At 38.4% G+C, this 23,305-nt stretch overlaps 1 protein-coding gene across 12 annotated transcripts in view; it reads right to left on the bottom strand.

Annotated features, from left to right (window-relative positions):
- Positions 1–23,305, bottom strand: part of LOC124952955 (dystrophin, isoforms A/C/F/G/H-like) — a 224,664-nt gene that overhangs the window by 198,769 nt on the left and 2,590 nt on the right. For 8 of the 12 annotated variants that reach the window (XM_047503644.1, XM_047503649.1, XM_047503650.1 and 5 more), the window contains exons 2-33: positions 21,583–21,644; positions 20,928–21,020; positions 19,917–19,994; positions 19,756–19,848; positions 19,593–19,682; positions 19,321–19,519; positions 19,010–19,158; positions 18,541–18,936; positions 17,784–18,425; positions 16,905–17,027; positions 16,346–16,825; positions 16,095–16,255; positions 15,660–16,027; positions 15,218–15,570; positions 14,691–15,125; positions 14,464–14,616; positions 13,898–14,059; positions 13,183–13,485; positions 12,948–13,091; positions 12,625–12,795; positions 12,345–12,527; positions 12,157–12,273; positions 11,973–12,092; positions 9,541–10,962; positions 9,040–9,267; positions 8,447–8,962; positions 7,682–8,319; positions 7,179–7,326; positions 6,677–6,790; positions 6,423–6,599; positions 6,224–6,331; positions 6,036–6,150 (exon numbers count right to left, since the gene is read on the bottom strand). In XM_047503644.1, the coding sequence (XP_047359600.1) occupies positions 6,036–6,150; positions 6,224–6,331; positions 6,423–6,599; positions 6,677–6,790; positions 7,179–7,326; positions 7,682–8,319; positions 8,447–8,962; positions 9,040–9,267; positions 9,541–10,962; positions 11,973–12,092; positions 12,157–12,273; positions 12,345–12,527; positions 12,625–12,795; positions 12,948–13,091; positions 13,183–13,485; positions 13,898–14,059; positions 14,464–14,616; positions 14,691–15,125; positions 15,218–15,570; positions 15,660–16,027; positions 16,095–16,255; positions 16,346–16,825; positions 16,905–17,027; positions 17,784–18,425; positions 18,541–18,936; positions 19,010–19,158; positions 19,321–19,519; positions 19,593–19,682; positions 19,756–19,848; positions 19,917–19,994; positions 20,928–21,020; positions 21,583–21,644 (8,541 nt within the window). The remainder of the gene's footprint in view (positions 1–6,035; positions 6,151–6,223; positions 6,332–6,422; positions 6,600–6,676; positions 6,791–7,178; positions 7,327–7,681; positions 8,320–8,446; positions 8,963–9,039; positions 9,268–9,540; positions 10,963–11,972; positions 12,093–12,156; positions 12,274–12,344; positions 12,528–12,624; positions 12,796–12,947; positions 13,092–13,182; positions 13,486–13,897; positions 14,060–14,463; positions 14,617–14,690; positions 15,126–15,217; positions 15,571–15,659; positions 16,028–16,094; positions 16,256–16,345; positions 16,826–16,904; positions 17,028–17,783; positions 18,426–18,540; positions 18,937–19,009; positions 19,159–19,320; positions 19,520–19,592; positions 19,683–19,755; positions 19,849–19,916; positions 19,995–20,927; positions 21,021–21,582; positions 21,645–23,305) is intronic. The other 4 variants (XM_047503643.1, XM_047503653.1, XM_047503652.1 and 1 more) reach the window with 4 other exon arrangements.

Genomic DNA, 23,305 nt, shown 5'->3' with positions numbered 1-23,305 from the left:
AATAAGGCCTGTTTGAACATAATTGAAAGTGTCATTTTTACGATCGTCAAAAGTAAAATGTGTGAATTGTCCTCGTGTGGACGAAGCCATGTTCCTTCCCTCCCTCCCTCCCTCCCTCCTCTACTACGACTTTTGTTTCATGGTTTAGCGATAACGCGATTTTTCTAGGATTTCCTTGGATTTCGCGTATGCCCGCATGAGGAAGAAGAAAACGCTAGGTCTCGAATGGAATTGGAGGATTTACGACGCGTCCCCGAGGAACACACTGATTTCAAATGTTTCTCGCCGTCTTTTCTTTCACATCTTTCTCTTCCACACCGTTCTCCTCTTATATTCTCCTTCCACCGTTAGACACCTTCGACGATATCTGGTCGAGAAAACTACTCGTTCGAAGGATTCGTCACCCTCCGGTTATGAGCTTCCTCCTACCTACCTACCTACCTATCTAGTCGCAATACCTATATATCTATTTCCCTTCGCATCGTTCTGTCTTATACTATAGTCCTATCCGGGCCTTTGATATCTTCTTCTTCTATTCCGTCCTAAGTATTCCCTCGTCGATCGATAATTATATCTTCCTTGGGAATAACGTGATCGATCACTGATCGTACCAGGGATGAGTCTCTTTTTTCCTTTATTTTTCCTTCTCTTCTTTTGTTGTTTTTTTTTTTCTTTGCTTTTTTTTTTTTTACCCAATTCAAATCAGAAGCGACGCTGACAAGTCAAGCACTTCGTCGCGATAAATTTACGTGGCGCACCTGCTACCATCCGTGGAACCCTCGCATATTCATCCTGAGGTAACACCGACGAGGGGACGAACCGTGAAAGAGTAAAGAAAGAAGACGCGGCGGAAGGGAAAAAGAAAAGAGAGAAGAAGAGAGGATGTCAACCAAAGTCAGGGATTTTTCAATATCCTATTATTCGTCCCGCCATGAGAGAGTGTAAGGGAGCCATACATTTATGGAACAAATGTGTGCACGTCCAAACTATGCACGTCTGGAAAGCCATTAGAAATTGTCTTTAAAAAAGATCAAGATAGGATTATCGATATATTTAACTAATTGATTATCGAAATTTTATCCCTGAATATTCCTTTCCTATTTCTAACGAGTAAATAATAGTAAAAGTTTACAAAGTATTCCACGGCGATGCTTTATCTTTGCCTTCTCCTATCGTACCTGTATATCTACTCGCTTTGAAAAGATAAATAGATAGATAGAGAGAGAGAGAGAGAGAGAGAGAGAGAGGGAAAAGGACGGTCGCGCCATTAGACTATCATAAAGCACGCAAGTATAATAACGGTGAAAATGAATTAAATCTCGGCACGCAAACGAAACGACCATTCGACTTTTGTCTCGTAGCAAACGTGTATAGACATAACGGGAACAATCGGCTGACAACTCTATCAATGAGAAAACGAAAGATCAGAGAGAGCTGGTCGTGGGGTTTGTAAATATCACATATTTTCGATCGTTTGTCAAGAATTCGTACCAAGACCTTCTCTTCCTCTTTGTCTCTTGATCAGCGCATGCGTCATTTACCATTAATCTTGTTCATTGTTCCCCTCTTTAGGTGGAAAGCCCGGATTCTGAAACTGCTTCGTACCGTTCTCTCCCTTCTCGCGCACCCTTCTTCTTGGCTTCGACTATTACGAGGGTGCCTTGTTCCAAAGTTTCTAGCGACGGAGAGAGAGAGAGAGAGAGAGATATTCTTGGGATCTCGTCTATTAAGGATCGTATTTTCATTCACATTCAGAAGCATATCGTACGAAATTTCGCGTTGACCTGACGTCCGTGTTTAAATTTTCGAAGGGAACTTCTAAAATTTAATAACCGATTGATTTCTTTGAGAACCACTCTATTTTTCCCTCGTAAAAGATAATAAATAGAATGCTGATGTAAAAGGGAACGATTCGAATCTCGTTTATCATATAAACTGTTAAGACCGACATAGAGTAAAATCAATGAAAAACTTGGCTTGACAAGAAAGGTAAATCGCCAAAGTACGACAAAGTACGTCCAAGTTTAAATGGTACAAAAGAGAGAAGAGGAGAGAGAGAGAGAGAGGGGGCGAATTTAAAGGAACAAAGTCCTCAGAGAAGCGGACAATGCACGAGTTTAAACGGAGCCTGGTTAAACTAAACCCCTCTACCAATGAGATATTTCTCGAAGAATGTTCCACTCGGCAAGAGACGAAAGGCGTAGTCGCCTGCAAAAGTATCCGCGTAAGCGCAGAATCAAAGTTTCCCGAGCAACTAAGATATATCGGTGAGAGGAGAAAAATGTATATGTATGTGCGAGAACCAAGGGAAGAGGAGGTGATTGTACCTCTTCAGGAAATATCCTTTTTCACCCCGGCCCAAGAAGTTTTCCCCTGGGGACACGAGCGTCTCGAGTTAATTACGCCGCTTGGAACGTAGGAAGAAGAGAAGAAAAAACGGGAGAGGAAAAGACTCGGCGGCGTAGAGAACGAATACATTTGTAAAAAAAAGAAAAAAAAAAAAAAGAAAAGAAAAAAAAAGACAAATCTAAAAAGAGAAATAATAACGGATAAACGATGAAGACGAGCAAATAAGCAAAATCGAAGTAGACGCGATCCAAGGTTAGTTGTTTGGCAAACGCAAAGTCATCCCTGATGCTGACTTCCCTAACGGCTCTTGCGGGGGTTCCTCGGACCGCATTAGCAAGCTGGTTGCTTCCTATAGCGTGGCCACTAACTGCTTGCCCGTCTTAATGGACCGTTTTACTCTGACCGACCAGACGACCGACCACCGTCAGATTACAAGCTCGACCGACCGCCCGGTAGCTTGTGCCTGCGTTGAACCAACTTCTACCTCTGCTACCAAATCCCCCTCCGTCTCGTTCTCTTTCTCCCTTCTTCTACGCAAAGTCCAGTTTGATTGTCGGTATAGTAATGAACGTGGCTTAAACGCCAGCTACCAAATCAAGAAGCAACATACACTCTCTCTCTCTCTCTCTCTCTCTCTCTCTCTCTCTTTCTCTCTTCCTATCTATCTATCTCTTCTGGTCCCTCGCTCGCCTTTTCTTGTCATTAGAGTCTCTAACGTAACAATCCCCTTCTATCCTTTTTCTCTTGCCATGCTCGTAATTGGTAGGAATAATGTTGCCGAGTCTACGAGCCCGCAATTGCTCGTAACCGTATTGATCTACGATGTTTACGGTCCACTGTATTCGCACGGTGATCTCTTTGTGTTACGTTCAAATAATTTCCTCCCACAATGGTAACGCAAGTTAGTACACCTAGTAATTGCATCGATTTATCTCAAAGGTCTATGAGGATTCGTGCGTATAATGTTTACAATTAAACGTACTATATGCGCCAGCATGAATGGAAGGGATATACATTCGAAGTGATTTAAAAAGCTCATAGATTTCGCCGTCGACGGAAAAAAGATCCGCTGTATAATCGAGCGTGAGATAAGTCCTCGAGGAAATGATATAAAATGAAATTCTCTTTCTTTCGGCGAATTGGAGATCGGTTTTCTCGGAAATCCGATAAAAAGAAGAACCGCAAATGCAAATCCTTCGGAATAATAACACTAACGCGCGTAGATTCTCGAATCTCTTTGCTCGCCCTTTTAAATATCGACACCAGATTCGATATCCGATCGAGAAAGAGTTCCACGCGGGGGGATTGGGACATCGAAGTCAAATAACGTATCCCACTTTCGATCGGTCAATAAAACTCGTTCGTTCGCAAACCGAGTTACAAACCAAAGGAAATAATCTATGTATAAGAGAAAGGAAGAAAAAAAGTTAATCCATCATGCAGTACGTTGAAAGTAACTTTAATCTTTTGGCTTTTCATTAAATTAACGCACGAAAGGAACTTTTGCGTATTTATTTCTCTCTCTCTCTCTCTCTCTCTCTCTCCCTCGTTCGTAGAGTTTCCAAAGTGATCGAACAAAATCATTGATACAATGGTTCCAATCGATATTCAAATTTTTTATATCGACGATCAATTTTTTCGTCTTATCGGCCCTGAATAGAAAAGATCTATTATTCTATTTTTCGCGCTTGCCTTTCCTCCTTGCAAAGCTACCTATCATCGTTCCTATTAGACGAAGCGAACGAGACTATAAAAACGTGATTATCATTGAAAACGTCATTATCATTGAAATCGCATTAATGAGAAGGGTTCATTGTTTATCGAGCTCTCGGCGATTCTATGATGAATCGGTAGAATGAGAGGAGGGAAAATAAAGAAAGTTGTGTCTGTCGCCAAGTGGATTTAGGTGAATAAATTTCTTCCCGTCGCATCCTCGGTCTCGAATGTCTCATTATCAGCCGCAATAACACCATACAAAAGGGAGAGAGAGAGAGAGAGAGAGAGAGAGGGAGAAGAGGAAGAGACTGTAAAATACGATAAAGAGACTTCAAATTTAAGGTCGATAAATACGATTAATAAATGCAATCTATTAGTAAAATACTTATTAAACGTTGCATGGTTGGCCGTAGAAATTTCATTCGATTGAATTTTAATAATACGTGCAACTTCTTGGATGAGTTCGAAAAGGTTAAGCTAATTGCAATGGGGTAATGAATTCTCTCAGCGAGAGAAATAACCGGGAAATTAAATCGACTCAGTGAGTTGGAAACATCGAGTTTTGCTGTACTTTCTACCTCGTCTTTCAACTTCGTCTATTCTTCCTTCTTCTCCAATATCGTGCACTTTATCATAATACTTTTTAAGCACGAACACGAAGGATACATAGTACTTCCAACGACGTAGTAATACGTTTCACATTGAAATATATTCGAGTCTACGATTACTATTATAATTATCCTGACGATATGCAACATTTTCTACTGAGTCGTTAACGTTGCCCCTAGTTGATAGACAATCCCTTCGCGCGTATGTATTAAAAAGAATCTCGAAGAAAGTTTCTTACCGACAGGTGGCGCTCGCTATCAACATTATCGACAAAGTATGGGGTAAGATCCACTTACAGGGGCAAAATCTTATATTTGTATAAACGATTAGAGAAAAATTATAAACGAATAGTATGACACCGGAGAAGAAATATATATATATATATATTTTTTTTTTTTCTTTTTTTTTTACTTTGAATATAGTCGAAGAAAGAAGGTTAAATGTAGTAGGATGGATAGAAAAAAGGGATAAGCGAGATTATTAAGAAACATTAAGCATTCACACGTACGATCCTCTTAGATCTCGTTCTTCATCGTTCTTCATCATTTCCCATCGTATTCCGAGCCACGCGCGCATGCAAAAAAAGACGTCGTTAGGGCATTAAAGAATCGTCGTTACTCGTGACGACGTAAAAAATTACTATTAATACACAATTGTTCGAAGGGCGCGTGTATGATCGAATTATGAATCAGTTTGCAAAAAAAGTATCGTTATTGCGAAGAATGAAGAGAAAGGAGAATGAAGGAAAATCAAAAAGTTCGCGAAGCAAAAAGAAAAGTATAATCTCGTAAGCTCGGCACGGGCTAAGTGTGGCCAGCGTTTGAGAAAAGCTTCATTGAGAAAGGGGCCACACACGTACACAAAAACATTATTTCGGCCATCCTTCCAGCCCCTGTCTTTTGGCCCCCTTTTCTTCCATCAACGCTCGAAACCACCGTAACAAATTAGGTAGAGGCATACACGTGCGACATGCGACGTGCGACGTGCGACGTGCGACGTGCGACGTGCAAAAGGAAACGGCGCGTACGACGCGTCACTAATGTATGGCACGACAACGAAACATGCTACCCACGACTCGATGGAGGCTTTCTTGCGGTACCAATGAAATTTCACGGCTGTGAGCCTGTGAAATGGAGCGAGAGATGAGAAGCGATAAGGAGGACAATAAAAACCACAAGAAAAACAACGACGACATCGTCGTCGTCGTCGTCGTCATCGATTAGAATGAGACACGTTTCGACATATTCAAAAAAAAAAAAAAAAAAAAAAAGAAAAAATATCGTCTTTCTCCAAAATATAAAATAACCATCGGCTCCAATGTAATACATTCGTAGAAATAAAAAAATCTTGTAATCACTTACGTTTAGGTTCTACCATAGTTGGATCCGGTAATGTAGTAGTTACAACTTCTCGATTTTGACCGTCGCTAAAGTTCTTCACAAACTGCCAATCTTCTCTCAATTTCTTTAACTTTTCCTACAATGCAAAAATTGTATTAATAACAATGCTTAAGCTCATCGTTATTAGTACTAGCCGTTATTAAACTCACTTGAAGTTCAATGGATATTGGTTGTTTGGCCGCTTCACACTCCTTTTCCAAATTGGTATAATTCTCCAAAACGTCTTTTACTTCCATCTCGCGATCCACGACATTAAGCTATAGACATCATTAAAACGAATAATACTTTTGTAATATTTCTTTTGTTTTCTCTCCAACGTTCTCAAACACGCGCAATTAATAAACTTACCCTAATATTATCAACTACTTCGGTTCGCTCGTTCTGCGGCAGCTCCTGCGCGATATTTAATCTCGTACGGACCTCCATAATCCATGTCATTACGGTGTCCAAACAGCTGATATATTTCTTTAAAGAGGTAAGCTTACTTTCGACATATTCACGATGGCTCGAAAGATTCGATTTTGCCTAATAAGGAAGAATATGATAAATCGATGGATAAATCGTTGGATAAACCATAAACTGACTATTAGAATCGACTATACCTTATCCATATCGGCTAAAAGTTTACCATACACATCTTCCCCTCGATGATTACTTTGCTGATTCATAAGTACCTGCGTATCCCTTTTCCGCGAAGAAAGTTCTTCTTCTCTCGCCTTAAAAATAATTTTCACGCGTAAAACGATCGATATTTAATATACACGTTATAATTAATAAAACGAGACAAATATGAAGAAACTACGCGCATCGGAACGTGCATACGTAAGATAAACAGGAGTGAGAGTTTAATGCTATTTATATCTTGGCACACTTTCGCCTGCGCAGTCAAGTCATGAAATTTGGCGATATTATTAGGACGCATCGTAGTTCTTTTAATTGTAATATAACATGAAATTGCATCGTTGTTGGAGAATACGTCAAACGGAATTCATTACGGAATTGCAACGAACTTATTCATTTTCCCGTATTTGTATTTAACGATTTAACGATTACGAGATAAAAGAGACAAGTCATCGGTGAAAGATAATAATCGTCGTTACGTACCTTAATCAAGGACAATCTTATTGAAAGGGACGTCTCGTCCGATGGATTAGCCATAGATAGTAGCAACGAATTCACTTGCTCTATTATGTGATAAGTAGCCTTTGTAATCCTACTCTCGCTTGAGACCTTTCTTTCCATTGCCAAGTTTCTTCAAAATAGATCAATTTTGTCAGTACGATTGATAAGAATGTTTAATGAAATAATTGGAATCGGCGCGAACACGTTTAAACGAACCCAACATTGCCCATTATCAAATCGAATCGCTAAAGAGGCAGAGATAAATAAGAACGATAAAATGATTCAAGCTATTTTGTCTGTCTACCGAGGGCCATTGGAAAAAAAATCCTACGTGTCAATGTGAATTTTTATCGAAATTACGTCGATATATATGCAAAATTAATGCACATATCGATATAAATGAAAAATTAATTATTTCTTATTCCTCGCGGATTTATTGGGATTTATATGAAAAAGCGGTTTGAAAGGAAAAACCTGTTACGTACCTTTCTTTGTATGCATTGATCTCAGCCAATAAACGATGCCATTTATGTTTGATATTCTCGATCGTATTATGCAACTCTGCAACATCTTCGGAAGAGGCTCGACTCGATATATCCGCATACGAAGCATTGATGTTGTTCTTGGTTCTTTGCATGCGCGAAACTTCTTGCTCTAGCTCAAACATTTTCGTTTTCGATACCTTGGAATAGGGGAGCGAAAGTAATTTTTTTAATGCGTCCTCGCTTTTTTCCAACCACTCGGAAAAGGCGCGACACATATTTTGAAGTTCGTTCCATGTTTCGAAGCATTTACTCCAACGATTATATCTCTCGATATAACGTTCGTTGATGCTGCTCCAATCGCCGTACAATTTTTCGATCAAACACTTAACGTGCTCCACCTGCTCCTTTTTCGATTGGCGAGCAATGCTTTCCGACGCAGAACTCAATTCGTCCAAGTTCGTTTTGAGTATATTTATCGCGTTACTTATCTTCTTTAAACACTCTTCTTGATTGCCAAATAATTCGTAGTCCTTGCCATTCAATGGAGCAGAGTTTAAAGATCTCGACACGGTCGACGTTGCATCTTTTATTTTGTTGGCTCTCGCTATAATATTTTGAGGATTGGGTCCTCCTACGTCCTGAGAGGAAAAAAGGAAGAAACATCATAGTTAGTATTACGTCGTGACGATGCGCGTCTGTGTGTATATATATATATATATATGTGTGTGTGTGTGTGTGTGAAGCACTTCATCATCGTATACCTACCAATTCCATCTTCTTATCGGTCACGTGCTTATCCTTATCCTTGCTACCACTGTATCTTTTAAATTGCGAACTGATCTCTTGCCACTTGCTGTTGATGTTATAACGAGTGGTTTCGGAAAATGCAACGTTGAATCGTTTCAATTCTACGCTGAGCTCGTTAAACTTATGAATCAATTCCTGCTTCGCATCAAACTCGACGGTGAACGATTCGAGCTGTCCCTCATAATTGTTAGCCTCTTCTAATTTTTGTGGTACGTCTCTGAACCACTCCTCGAACTCAACGAGTATTCTATTGTACTGTCTCAATATTTCCTCGGCTCTTTGAGCTTGGTTACGCCGTGACTCGGTTTCCGTCATCACCTGATGCCACTTGCTTCTTAATTTATCTTGAAGTTCGTTATTTATTTTCTCTGCGCGTACAGGATCTAGCGTATGGACCGTCATAATTAAACCGTCACCCTTGCTAATCAATGCCGCGGCGTCGGGAGCAAGCATACTAATTTCGCCCTTAAGTGTCTGCAATTCGTTTGATGAGTAACTTAAATACGATCAAATTTTACTTTGATCATCAAAGTTTTAATATAGAAACGAACCTCAAGACGTTTCGTAGGATCCTTTTCATTGCTGATACTAGTAATAGTCATCAAAATGACGTCCATTCTGTTCAACATCAATTGCGCCGATCGTTCGAATTCCAATATTCTTTTTTCTAAATTAGCTCTAGACGAATTTGAAAAATTACTGTACGACCTTTTCTCACCGTAAGCTCTCTGCTGTTCCGTTTTCTGTTGCAATACATGTTGCGAGTTTTCGAGCTTTATCTAACAAAAAAGAAAATGTTTATTAACTTAAAATGAGGATGTATCATTGAATGAAAATGATATGAAAAAGAATATCATCTTTGAGAGTTAAATCGTATTAGTCAACCTGGAAAATGTCATTGATTAAGGGAGAAGAGGAAGAGCTAACGTAAATCGTTATGCGATAGTATTATTTCTGGCCTAACGATACACGCGTCACATTTCTTTCTTTTTTTTTTTTTTTTTTTTTTTTTCCAAAACTTAAAAATTTCTTTTGCCGACCATTAAAATTACCTTGTCCAAGAGGTGCTCAACATGCTCTCCCAAATTAGGATCTTCTCCTTCGGAACTAGAACTAGCTACGTCGATTTCTGTATCGTCGGAAAATATCAATGCATCGTCCGTCTCCTTGTCGCTCCCGTAGAAGCTTTCGCAATCCTCTAGCGTATCGTCTTTCGAAAAACTCTTAACGCGCTTTAACAAAGGAGACTTTTTGTATAGCCTCTCTAGATCGTAAGTCGGCGCTCTCGTTGCCATCTCCTCTCGTTCATCCTTCTTTTTAATCGTATTCTCGTGAAAATCGGCCATTTTATTATTTTCATTTTTCCTCAAAATCGAACAATTGGTCTTCTTGTCGTCTAGAATCAAATATTCCGCGACACTTTCCTTATCCCTCAAGGAACGACTAGCCGCCGTTGTTTCCACCATGTGCGATTTATTATCCGATACGTGCCTCGGACTTTGCACGTGATCCTTGATTCTAGATTCTAAAGCATTGTGAACGTTCGACGTAGTCGAATTACTCTCGTCATTGGTATCCAATTTAAGGGTAAGCTTTTTAACGTTCCACACGTTGCATGGCTCGGCGACCGATATCTTCTTCTTCAAAATCGGTATCAGTTCTTTCTTCCTACCAACGATCCCGGTACTCATGCCTATCGCCGTGGATACTTTATCTCTGCTCTCTCTATCCTCCGTATCCGTGTCTATAGATTCGGGCTCCGTCTCGGTATCTTCGACTATTTCTACCCTTTCCACGGCTAATGGTATAAGACCTACGCTGACATTAGCGCTCGGTAAAATGACATGATCCTCGGGAGACGCTACCGATTTGACTATTTCCATTTCTTTCACTTCTACGATACGAAAAGGATTCGATTGTACGTTCGACGCATGAAATGGTTTCGATTCCGTAGCAGTCAACGTATTGGTGGACACTTTAAAGAACAAGGTACTATTTTTCGACAAGAAAAATTCTTCCTCGTCTGGCGTACATGTTTGCGCCATGTCGCAAGATAAGAAACGAGTATCGCGCATATCGTCGATGCGTACGCTTTGAGGCTGAGAAGTTTGCACGACGTCGGGTATCGAGCTCATGTCCAGTTTACGTCTAACAGCTTTGTTAACGTCTACGATTCTAGTTTTCACCTTGTCCGACTTTGCTGAAGATTTTCTACTTCGATGCGGGATCTCGATGGGCGAACTTTCGGGCGTCCTAATGATCGCACATTGATTGTCATCGAATGCTGGATTAAGATAACCGATTCCGTATACTTCATTGTTCTCATCCAATAAACTTTTTTCCTTTTTAACTAAATATACCGAAGTCTGTTCCGATTTCTTAGATAACTTTTCATTCCCGTAATTGTCTCTCCCCTTATTATTGTTCTTCTTACTTCTCATTAATAAATTCTCTTTCATTTTGTAGATCCGTTCCTGTGAAAATATGATACGTAAAATGGTTTCATCGAGAGATGACGGTTAGATGTGGTAGCATGTTAATGAAGTGATAATATCAAGCATGATCAAGTGTAGGAAGCGACAATGCGTTTCATTGTGCAAGTGTAAAGCCGAAATCCTTGCGTTTATCCATCACCGATGCAAGAATCTATATGTTCACTTTCATAATCTCTTTTATCGTAGTCTTTCTTGAAGCTTCTTCGTGAAATATAGAAGTCCTGATAGAAGGGGAGAGACAATATATGTGTATATATATATATATATATACACATACGCGCGCGCACACACACACGCACGCACACGCACACACACGCACACAGCACATACACATATACAGAGAAAGAGAGAGAGAGAGGGAGAGAGAGAGAGAGAGAGAGAGAGAAAATAATGATGGCAAATACGTGTAATATTGTCCATTCACCAAAGAATTGTACAAAGGATTGTACAAATCGCGTTATACATTATTTACATAGGCGGAGCCACCTCTTGGACGGTACGACATTAAGCGACTTGATACATATGTATTTGCATACGATCAAACAAAAATTATTATAATGTCGATTAAAGATCTTATATACAATATACGAAAAAAAGGTCGAAATATAAATCGTGATCGAAATGAAACGTAAAATACGCATAAACGTTCTAACCTATAGCATAATATACGTTTGTCTGGTACGAAAAAGTCTTTGAACGATAGTACGCAAGCCAAGTTATCCTTTCATCCTAGATACGTATGGGGGTTCTACTACTAGTGATAATATAGAGGTTTATGAATATTAATCGGAAGAATTCTTTAAAAAAGATATACGTAATGGTACTATGAAGCACAAGCATTACATATACCAAACGTTAAAAAGTGTATAAAGCAAAGGTACAAGCCATGAATGAATAAGCAGTGCATGATAAACGTTCAAATTCAAAATTCTATATAAAAGATTATATCATTGTACCGTATCATAATTTTAATATAATATATCACATACTTGGATTTTATTAGATATTTCTTCCCACTTATCACATACTTCAGCTATTTTCGGGTAAAAGGCGTAACGTTGAAGTTGACTAACTTTAGGCTTGGCTTCTATTATTTCACTTTGTATAGCCTAATGGAATACAAGAGAATTGTATAATTCCAATCAATATTAAACAAGTGTACACGTGATTTACCTTGCATTGTTCGAAGTGGTATTCCGTCAATTGTTCCATTGGGATCGCGTCTAATCTATTTAATTTCTCTTCAGCTTGTAACAACCACGCCTTTATCTCGTCGACATTTGGTTCCTCCTTACGCGAAACAAATAATTAGACTAAGATTAGGATACAAGATTAATGTCATAAAAAAAAAAACCATATACCTCTGAACTATTGCAAAGACGTAATCTTCTCTCTGTATTCGCTAATTTAACCAAAACGTCCGATAATTTTTCCTTCAGTTGCTCGAGATACGAAGAGTCGCAGAGCTTTAAGAACTCGTCCTGCGATCTTAACAATTTATCTTTCACGACGTTCAATTTTGGTATAACTTCTGTCAGAGTTTCCTAAAGAAGCGTAGACAATAATTCATCAAATCATCCCGATAAGCAATTACTCGAATACCAGCTTTTATAGTTATTCCGTATATTTTCAATCCCATACCCGCACGTATATCGCATTAACAGGTAGATCAGGCATATTCTTTTGTGCATCCAATTCCTTGTTGATACTATCCAGTGATATATTCATGTAGGATAAACTTTTATATATATCACGAGACAAATCTAACGCTGTTTCTAATATTGACTTTGACTCGGTTATCTGTAGTCCAAGCTATAACAATGACAAAAGTAAGTATTCGGTTTCAATTATGGAATAAACCTACAAGTAATTGTTTATACGCGTGTGTGTGTATGTATGTATGTATGTATATATATATTTATATGTATATACACACACACCCACGCACGCTCGCGCGCACACACCTTGTTATACAATTCTTTTAAAGTGTCAATTTTTTTCGAAAACTTCTCCGGTTCACTGACACTTCTCTCTTCGACTAATTTTCTACCAGCAACTATAATATTCTCGATCTCGCTTTTAATTTCGCTTAAAGTTTGATAGAATCTCTGGAAAACGAAATATGACTTTACAATTTCTAAATCGACTACTACTCTAGAAGAAAGATTTAAACCGATGAACGAGTAATGATCATGTTACCAGGCAATGTTTGAGTTGTCCTTCGATAACTTCCGGATCTTCTGATGATAATTCCAAGAGACACGTTGCCTCTTCTATACCTCGAAGTTCTCTCAAAGCTCGAGAAAGTCTAGGTTCCAAATTGGTGGAACAACGAAAACGTTGAAACTTTTTCTGAATTTCGGAGAATTTTTGCTCAATCAGAGTCATTTGTTCTTCGAGTCTGTGCGCAGCCTCCTCTTTACCGGACGATTTATACGTTTCAATTTGCACCGTCATTTCCTTAACCGTAGCACTTTGATGTTCCATTTCTTGCATCAATTTCTGCGAGAATGTTACGAGTAGACGTATAAAATTGATGCTCGATACTTAGCAATTCTCTTTGTAACGCGTTAACGGGTCTTATTGGTATTGTATAAAACTAACGAACCTATCTTAACTATAACGAGGCACAACAACAACTTTGGCTGAAAATAATCGTAACGTCATGCTATCTATGAGTAAAATCGTCCGTAAAATTTGACACACGTACGTTATACAAATATTGCGTAACATGTATGTGTATTAAATTTGAAGCATTAAAGGAGATCGTGATATCTTGTTAAAACACACCTTTTCGATTAGCGGGGAGGGGAGAAAATGTAACATAGTAAAATTTGATTTGAACGTGATACGAAACATATCGAGTAATATCACATAAAACATATAAAAAAGAAACAAGATAGAACTAACAGACCTGATAATCATGTGGCAAATCATCGGCAGTGAGATCGCAGTCAAGGCGTGCAGTTAGTACAGAGTCTACTTGCGTTAGGGAGTGCTGAAGAGCAAGAATTCGCCCTTCCGATTGTTGCGCTTGCTTCACCGATCCTTCCAACAGCTTGGCTCGCTGACCTGCCTACTCAAAAGAAAACTCTATCTTTCTGTTTAACTTCGAAGAAGCTGATCTAATTATTTTCAAGTTTTTCGTTATTACGAGGATCAATCAATTATTTTCTTAAGATAAAACAACGATATCTCTCATTCGTACATACAATATTATTCCATGCGATTGTACGTATTAATATTCGATATGAATTCATACACGAGCTAAATTTTGTTTACAACACAATTTCCTTGCACATATTTTCTTTAACATTCCAAGCTTTTTTCAACGTATACAATTCATTGAATTACTATGAGCCTCCGATGACATCGATCGGTCAGGCGCATATGTATCGCAAAAGATAGAAAAAGAAAAGGAAAAAGAAAAAGAAAAAGATAAAGATAAAGATAAAGAAAAAGAAAAAGAAAGAGACATACCTGTCCGTTTAGATTTTCCCAACGATTTGTTAAAGCCTCTACATCCGTTTGTATAGACTGTGTCATGATGTTACTATCGATCAGTTGCTTACCAATTTCTTGAATTTTTTCTTGTCTAGACTCTGGATGATTTCTTATATAATTTTCCAAATCCTTTTAACAAACGTTTATAATTATTATAACGCTCCAATTTGAGGATAAATGAATATTAGATAATTGAAACTCACGTCAAGCTCCTCCGAGATTTCCTCCGCGTCGGCGGCACACTTGGTCGATTTTTTTAATCTTTTCTCCAACTTATCCAACCAATCACTCTCCTGAGCAACCAAGGCACGAAATTCTCCGTACTCGTGTGTAGCATTCTGCAGGTGTCTATAGCGCTCATAAATACGATCCGTGACGTCCGTCCAACGAGCATTTAAGAAAGTGAACCGCCTTCCTAGTTCTTTCACGGAGGAACCTTCCGAGCTTAGAAGTTTATCGTTTCCCATTTCATTTAAATTTCTAAATTCTTCTACCCGTTTATCGATCTTGTCTTTTAACGTCTGATATCGGCCACGAACTTGAAAAAGTTCAACCGACGAAGTTATTTTAATGTCACCTGGTATATCTTTCTCCAAGTCCGATAACCACTTGGTAAAGTCATCGATACCGTTTACAATCTGATCATTTAAAATGATTTCAAAGATTAATGTAACAGAAAAGTAAATGTCATCAAGGAGCAAAGGAAAGCTAAGGGATCAGATCAACTCACCTCGTCGTTCTTCTTCAAAGCGGCTTCGTATTTATCAATCAAACTTTTAACATCGTCCGTAACCGCGTTCCACTTGCACGAAATATCTTCAACTTTGTTATTCAATACACTGGCAAAGTTAGGCTCCGAGTTTTCAAGCAACTTGTTCGTAGATATCTGAAGAGCCTCTACTTTCGGTTTCGTTTCGTCTATTTCTCGAGAGAAAGCCCGTAACTGTTCTAATTTATATTCCGTCATTTTGATGTCGTTCAAATCAATGTTCTTCGATATTTCTTCGAGATGCGCCATCGACTTGTCGAGCCAGCTTTCGAGTGTACTAAGCTCCTTGTCAAACGTCTCTAACAATTTTATATCTACGAAACATGTTACAACATATGTTACAATATAGGTCGAGATATCTACAATTTTATTAATGGACATCGGTACTTATAGTTTTGACTACCTCTTAAAAGATTTTGTTGTCTTTCTTCCAATATTATAGGAATATCGCTCCATTTTGTATTAAGATCTTGCAACTCGTTTCTCAATATTTGCGCTTGAGAATCGTCGTTCGTTTTCGTTATTAGCTCATGACCGGTTGAATTTACGTAATCAAACGTATCTTGATAATTTTTCAATGTATTATCAAGATCTTGAAATTTTTTAACTTGTTCTTCCATAGTCTTTTTGTCAGATATAATCGTATGTTCGGATAATAATACACCTTCGATATTGTTGACGAACGTTATAAGATTCGTGATAGATTCGGTATATTTCTTTGGTGGTATTTTTTCAATCTTATCAGTTATTTCGTTAAGCCGATCGGACAATCTAACATTTAACATACTTGCGTGAATAAATAAAAAGATATCCCAATAATAAAATAACATTTACTCACAATTTCTGCACTTTTTCCCAATCAGAGAACAACGTTTTCGTGTCGGCCTCTAATTTATTACTTTCATCTACTACCGATTGATTCTTCTCTAAGAGTTCTTTGGCTTTGTCAACTAATTTTTTAACACGCTCGTCGTGAGATTTCATCGATTTCATCTTTACCTAAATAAATTGACACGATGAAAAATATATAAACCGATTTTAAACGAATAGATGAAATCTTAGAGAACGTAAACTACGCTCCCTCCTTACCCTGAAAATATCTATTTGATTATTCGCTTTATTCGTCTCGAACCATTTGGTATAACTATCTAACATCATATTTAAGCTATCCAACTCGTTACGAAATTTCTTTATCTCCTCCAAGTAAGCTATGCGATTTCTTATTTCTTGTAGCCGATTACTCGTTGCCGACCAGCAATGTTGTATATCTTCTAATTTCTTTTTCGCGTCCTCGCTCGATTCATTCGTATTTTCCAGTTCTTCCACGAACCTTTTTCCCAACTCGAGAACCTTATCGTATTCGCTTTTGTGAACCTCTATGTCTGCCAATGTATCCTCGTAAACGACTTTCTTCTCGTCGACGCTCAATTCGTCGAAAACGCCCTCGGATCGGCCAATCTCCAAATCGATGTAATCGAGCCATTTGTAAAGCCCAAGAAGCGCAGATTCAAATTCGTGTTTCGTTGTATTATCTAAACGTCGCTTTTTCATATCGCTCTGAGGTGTCGACTAAAGTAACAAAGCTAATGAGAACGATCTTATATTAACGAGATAGAACGAACTTTGATTATTTTTCTCTAAGACGTACCGTTGCGGCGATCTCTTCTTTATAAGCGATACTCGTTACCGTCTCCGACATCCATTCGTTACTACTGATAATAGTCGTGTCTCTCTCAGACTTTAGATCGAATTCAAAGCCGGAGCTAGTGATCTAAACGCGTTGCAAAAGAAAAAAAAAAAAAACAAGTATTTACGTTATATTACATCGAAATCGGAGAGCAACGTAGAACGATTTTTGCGCTAAACGTAGCTACACCTGTTAATTAAAATTAAATAATATCTGCTCGGAGATTCTCAAAGCAAAAATTAAGCATCGATGAGTATACGATTGCTACAAGACACACAAAAATTTAAAGAAAAAAAAAAAGAAAGAAAAAAAAAAAAAAAAAAAAAACCTCTAAACCACAATAATTTTATTATAAATGCAATACAAAAATCCGATTTATATTTTTTAGATCAACGGTTTCGTGAAATTCTCGCTTTGCTCAAGTGCAAAACTAACGATTATACAAGATATTGATTACATCGTTCACAAATATTTTCTTCTACACAAAGTAACAAACAAGCAAGTTCCATTTTAACGTTCGACCATCACGAAGAATCAAAATATATCATTTCGATCACAGTGTGCATCATGTAGATCGTCCTAAATGGCTCCACGACATAAGAATATAATAAAAAAAAATATTAATATCAATAAGTTAAAATAAGGCAGAAAAAAGCGTTTGCGTATACTTTCTAAGATAAAATAAATATCGCAAAGGTTGGACCATATAATAATAATAATAATAATAATAATAATAACAACAACAACAATAGTAATAATAATGATGATGATGATGATGATGAAAAAAGAATGAATCAAAGTGACTGTTTAATTGTAATATTCTGCAGATGTATTCTTTACCCTTTGGCTCTGAACTTCCATAATTTGTCCAACAGCGTCCCATCGATCCTGCAAATTCTCGATTTTTTCTAACATATTGACGCTATCGGGAGAAGATCCTTGATTATCCAACTCTAGCATGGACTCTTGCAAGGATATTACTTTCTTTTGATTTAGATCCATCTCCATTTTTAATATTTGCAATTTTCTTATTCTCTCTAGTACCTCGCCGATCTCACTAGCTGGATTAGCTTCCATTTGCTTGAGCGTAATCTCCGTTTCATTTAACCAAGCAACTAACTTTTTATGATCATCGATAATAGTTTGCCAGAGCAAAGAGAGAGACTGAAGTCGTTGACGTCTCTCCTCTTTCCATTGACAAATGTGAGCCCATCGTTCTCCTAGAGCCGATAATTGATCCTCCATTTCCGTATAGACTGCCTCCGAGTTTTCTTCGTCCACGACAACCACGATATTTCTCATACTATCTACGACATCCTGTTGCGCCTTTATATCCTGTTCTAATTCATTTAATCGCTTTATCTGTTCATCTAGACTAGATTGATTCAATTCGATCGCAGCCATTAAAGAAATTCTATCTTCGGTTTTCGTCAACCATTGTCTCAGCGCATCGATCTGCGCCTGCTGCATTTGCATCAAGACCTATATCGGAAGATCGTGTCATATAAAGAGAAAAGAAAAAAAAAAAAAAAGAAAAAAAAAAGAAAAAAAAGATAGAACATCTAGAAAGTAATCAACGTTAATGGGAAATGCAAACCTCGTGGATTCTGGTCTGCGTGTCCATCGCTCTCATTCGAAGTCCCTCCCATCGCGAATTGAGAAGCGACATTTGAACGCGTACCTCGTGCTCTTCGTCCTTGTGCAAACCACCCTCCGCTAACAATCTCGCACCTTCCTCCAAAACGGCACCGACGCCATCCTGATGCCCCGTCAATTCTATCAAAAAGGCTTCGTGATCGTGAAACTGTTGCTTCAACGTTTCCAAACTCGTTCCGAGCTCTGGCGCGTGATTCAACTTATCCTCGGCCTCTAACAGCCACGTTAAAACTTCTTCGAGAGCGACCTGATAACCGCCGAGTTCAACTGAAACGTTCGTCGCTAGACTCATCGGACGTGACGTTGGCATTCCAAAAGTTGACAAAGACAACGTGTTCTACAATGGAGATAAATTCAAACTAATCGTTTCTCCTGACAGGACCCCGCAAATCGCGTTTTCTTAGGCATACCTCCGCGCCCGGTGTCGTCGCAGGGCTATTATCACTCGCGATCGATAGATCCAAATCACCGGCATCGTCTCCGGATTGAGTTAAACATTGGAATAGGCACATAACGTACATCATTATTGATTTCTTGTCCGGTACCGACGTATTGACATCTATAATTTACGATTAAAAGAAGAGAAAGATTCACATATATACATATACATATATACATATATATATACATATATATATATATATATATATGTATACACACATACACATATACACATATACATATACACATTGGTGAGGAAAATTCGTAGGAACGTAGATACCTTCGGGGTCCAAAAGTCGTTCTATCCTAAGGTGTTCTTCGGCGAAACGGAAAGCGTGGTCTAACCTGGCATTGGGATGCTTTCGGGATATAGAGTTGAAATCGAACAAGTGCGGTTTGCACCGATGTAAGAGTGCATTGAACGCTAGTCCATCGGACCAAGAAGTTGTAAAATTCTTTATGTCGACGCCAGGATAACTCTAAAAGCGAGACAACATGTCTATGATATATCGATCGAAGTACCACGATCCGTACGTTCGAATGATGTTTTACCTGAGAGTTTTGTCGGCACCAAGCGAGAAGAGTTTTTTCTAAATTCGTTTGTTGCAATTCCGTCATCAAGTCTTTTAGATGATAATGTACCTAGGTAAATATTTTAGTTAAGGAAGAAAAAGTTCGCCTAGAATTGCGAAATTTGATAACATTAACGACATACCTGCCAATGTAAAATAATACTCCATACTAAACCAAGTGACAACTTTGGATTACCGTCTACGATATCATTGCTACTAATATTTACAAGCTTCACCTAAAACACAATTGCAACGACGGCAATTATTTGTCAAATTCTTCCAACGCTCGTGTTAATTAACTTACATTGTTCTGTTCGAGGATTTGCAATGCTTTATTAACATTATTAAGATGGTGAACCCGCATACGACCGCGTTCTCTTTTCTGAAAACAATGGTGCGCATATATTAATGATATAAATTTATATATTCTGTCATATCGTCCCAAAGTCGAAAGATCTTTTAATCTTATCTTCTTTTTTTTTTAAGGATAACGCATAAAGATAAGGCTCAAATGCATTCCTTGATCCTTTTCTAAAAGACGATGCGCTAACCGTTAGAGCGCATCTACCACGAGACAATAAGATCAGCTATGCCACGCTTCTTATGTTTACTCAGGCAATTGAATGGAGAGAAACGACTAGCGTGTACAGTCGGTTAGGAAAATTTTCCTATTCTAATTAATAAGACGATTTGTTGGCGTCTATCGGTACATATGGAGAATCGCCAGTTATTACGGCTGTGCTAACAAGTAAAGAATATTCTAAATAATCTATACGAAGACGTAGATTATTCTCCGCGAGCGAACGATTTCAGGTTTAACTTGAAATTACTACTGGCCTCTGGTCTGAATCCACGTGCGTATTATACACCTGCGAGGTAGTAGTAAACACCTGCATGAACTAGAAAAAGATACAGGACGGCACGTATCTTTCTTTTTTCTCTTTTTTGTTCTCTTGTTTGTTTCTCCTCTTTGTTTCTCCTCGTACGAGTACGCATAAGCATTAATAAACAAGTGTCTTTGATGGACGGAACTCATCTCCCTTGTAACCCTACATGAACGTAATTAAACGTGCCAGCGAACCGTCGGGATAATAATCGTCGAGGCACGAATAGTCATTTACGATAAGAGAAACGAGGCGAAAGCAAATAAATCCAAAAGGCATGGAGAAAAAGAGGATGATTTATCATGAGAAAAAGGCTACGTATGTAGGTATTTCAGTCGGTGGTACGTGCATCGGAACCGAACGTCGTGTTGGCACGAACGGTGAGGTGAAACGATTCTTTCACGGACAGGTAATACAATCGATGTACTTACGTAAACTTTCGACGTGAGTACCTCCAGGAGGGACAGAAGCCGGTTTCCATCTCTTAAATCGACGAACAGGTCGGATATCGGTTCGTGGTGATTCTGAAAAATAAAAAGAAATATGTAATTCAAGGTCTCTTATTTTCACCGAGTCAAGTACGTATTGACAAGTTGCGCTTGTTCATGATCGATCAAAGAAAATTGTACACGTAGAAAAATATTTGGGGAAGAAGTAAAATCCGCGTCTTTCTTTCGGCGTTATAATTACAAAATAGAGAAAGAACGTGTCTCTCACTCTCTCTCTCTCTCTCTCTCTCTCTCTCTCTCTTCTGCACATCGATCGCGGTCTAGCCAGTAATTCACGAATTATGATTCTTAATACGCGATAGTAAGATTATCACGTGACTTTCAGAAGCAACATTTGATTTTCAATCTTTTTAGATTACGACAGTGGCGTTGGCGGCCTTGATAAACGAGGCCAACGAAGCAACCAGTCGCTAGTTACTGCGTGCACGATGTTAATTAAGAAAAGAAAAATCATTCTGAAAGAAGATGCTCTTCCGACGAAATGATCTAAATCTTGGATTTTTTCAACGATCATCCAGTCAAATCGTTCCTTATGTTTCGATCTAATCGAAAATTAAAGTTTTGAGAAAATACCCACCTTCAACAGCTGCGAGTTGATCCATTTCGTAAAGGTTTTCTTCTGCACGTCTTCTCGTTCATCTGAAAGAAATATTCGACGTGTCATCGTGAATATTCACTTTAGATAATATCAAATAATAAAAAAGATATCGACTTAACGAGATCGACGAAAAACCAACGTTTTTCCCCGGCGGATAAAACACGCAGTTGTCAATAATGGAAAAAGTTTTAATCATCCGGAACGAAAGTTAGACCCTAACACGCGTCGAGTTGATTGTAAACTTCGTATCTCGGCAACCATTTGTCAAGAATTCTAGCTGCAACGAGAGCAAGCCGTGCTTCGTTGTAGATAGATACCGACGTATATAGGTATACGTCGTATATATACGCATGTATATACGTCGCCGCGACGACTTATCGAGATAATTACGATCGTATTTCGAGAGTACTCGTCTTATTAAAGTAACGTTCATCGAACTCGGATAAAACGATATCAAACTAACTATTATCGTCGATGCGAGAAACGTCGAAATTCATTAAAATGTTCATTTTATCGCGGAATTATTATTACCAACACCAATAGGCCCGATTCGTCATCTTCGAATTGACACTCGTTGACCCTGCTGCGGTTCGCAGCAATAAACTCACCGATCGGTTTAAATCGTACTTTTATTCGAATAGAGAGAGACGAAAAATACGGCCACCTGCACGTACGAGAATCGGATATCATTCGTTAGTCAATAGATTATCGTTTTTATTTAATAGGACCGAAGGAGGTTCGATGTAACGAAGATCTCGCGGAGAATTGCCATGCAAGGGATACAAACGGCTCGTTAAATATGTAAATGTAAACGCATTCGCAAATAGAATAGAACGTGCCTTCAACGATCTACGACGTCGACGACATAAAACGACCACCGTCGTATTCTTTTCTTAAAGCAGGAAAAGAATTTTCCATGTACCATTTACCCGCGGCCGATCTTAACGATATCTTGTACGATAGAACGATAAGATTATTCGTTGAAGGAAAATCGCACAGGTGCCAATGCAGTTCCACATCGGGGAGCTGATAACTTCCGCATTCAGATTAAGATTGAATCGCGTGAACGACGTCGAACGCCACTCTCTGACTTTCTGCTAAATCTAAGCGATCATCGCGAACGAGATGCTTCTCTCGTTGAGGGGACGATAATCCGTCAAAAAGAAAAGAAAAGAAAAGAAAAGAAAAGAAAAGAAAAAGGAAACTATCCATTTCGATTTCATATTGTTCTCCATTAAAAGACAAATTACGACGTAAGAGTTTATACGGTAATTAAATTATATGAAGATAAATAGATTTTGCTTAACCTAATCCCTCCTAATTATGCGAAAACAATTATGTTAACTTTCAAAAGCAATTCGATTATTTCGAAATATGTACGCATTGCCGACGAACTGCTGCTCTTTCCTAGGACGTATTCTTCTTTTCCTTCTCTTTATACTCGATTCTATTCGTTTAATCGGTTCGCGTTACATCAGCGACTGTATCGTTTACTATATGCTACCGCATTAGTATTATATCGCATTCATTCACGTTATTACCACGGGAGAAGTGGTAACTAGAATGCTGCAGGTACCACATACATAAGCAAAGACTTTGAACTTAGGCGGTATAGTATAAGTTCCTTTGGCTGGCGATCCTACGTTGGAACATACAAAGTATCGCGTTTCATTAGACGATCCTGATAAAACTCTATATAAAC

The sequence above is a fragment of the Vespa velutina genome, chromosome 11 (assembly GCF_912470025.1).
Source record: "Vespa velutina chromosome 11, iVesVel2.1, whole genome shotgun sequence".
NCBI classification, from domain to species: Eukaryota; Metazoa; Arthropoda; class Insecta; order Hymenoptera; family Vespidae; genus Vespa; species Vespa velutina.
This window is presented reverse-complemented; position numbering and strand designations above follow the sequence as displayed.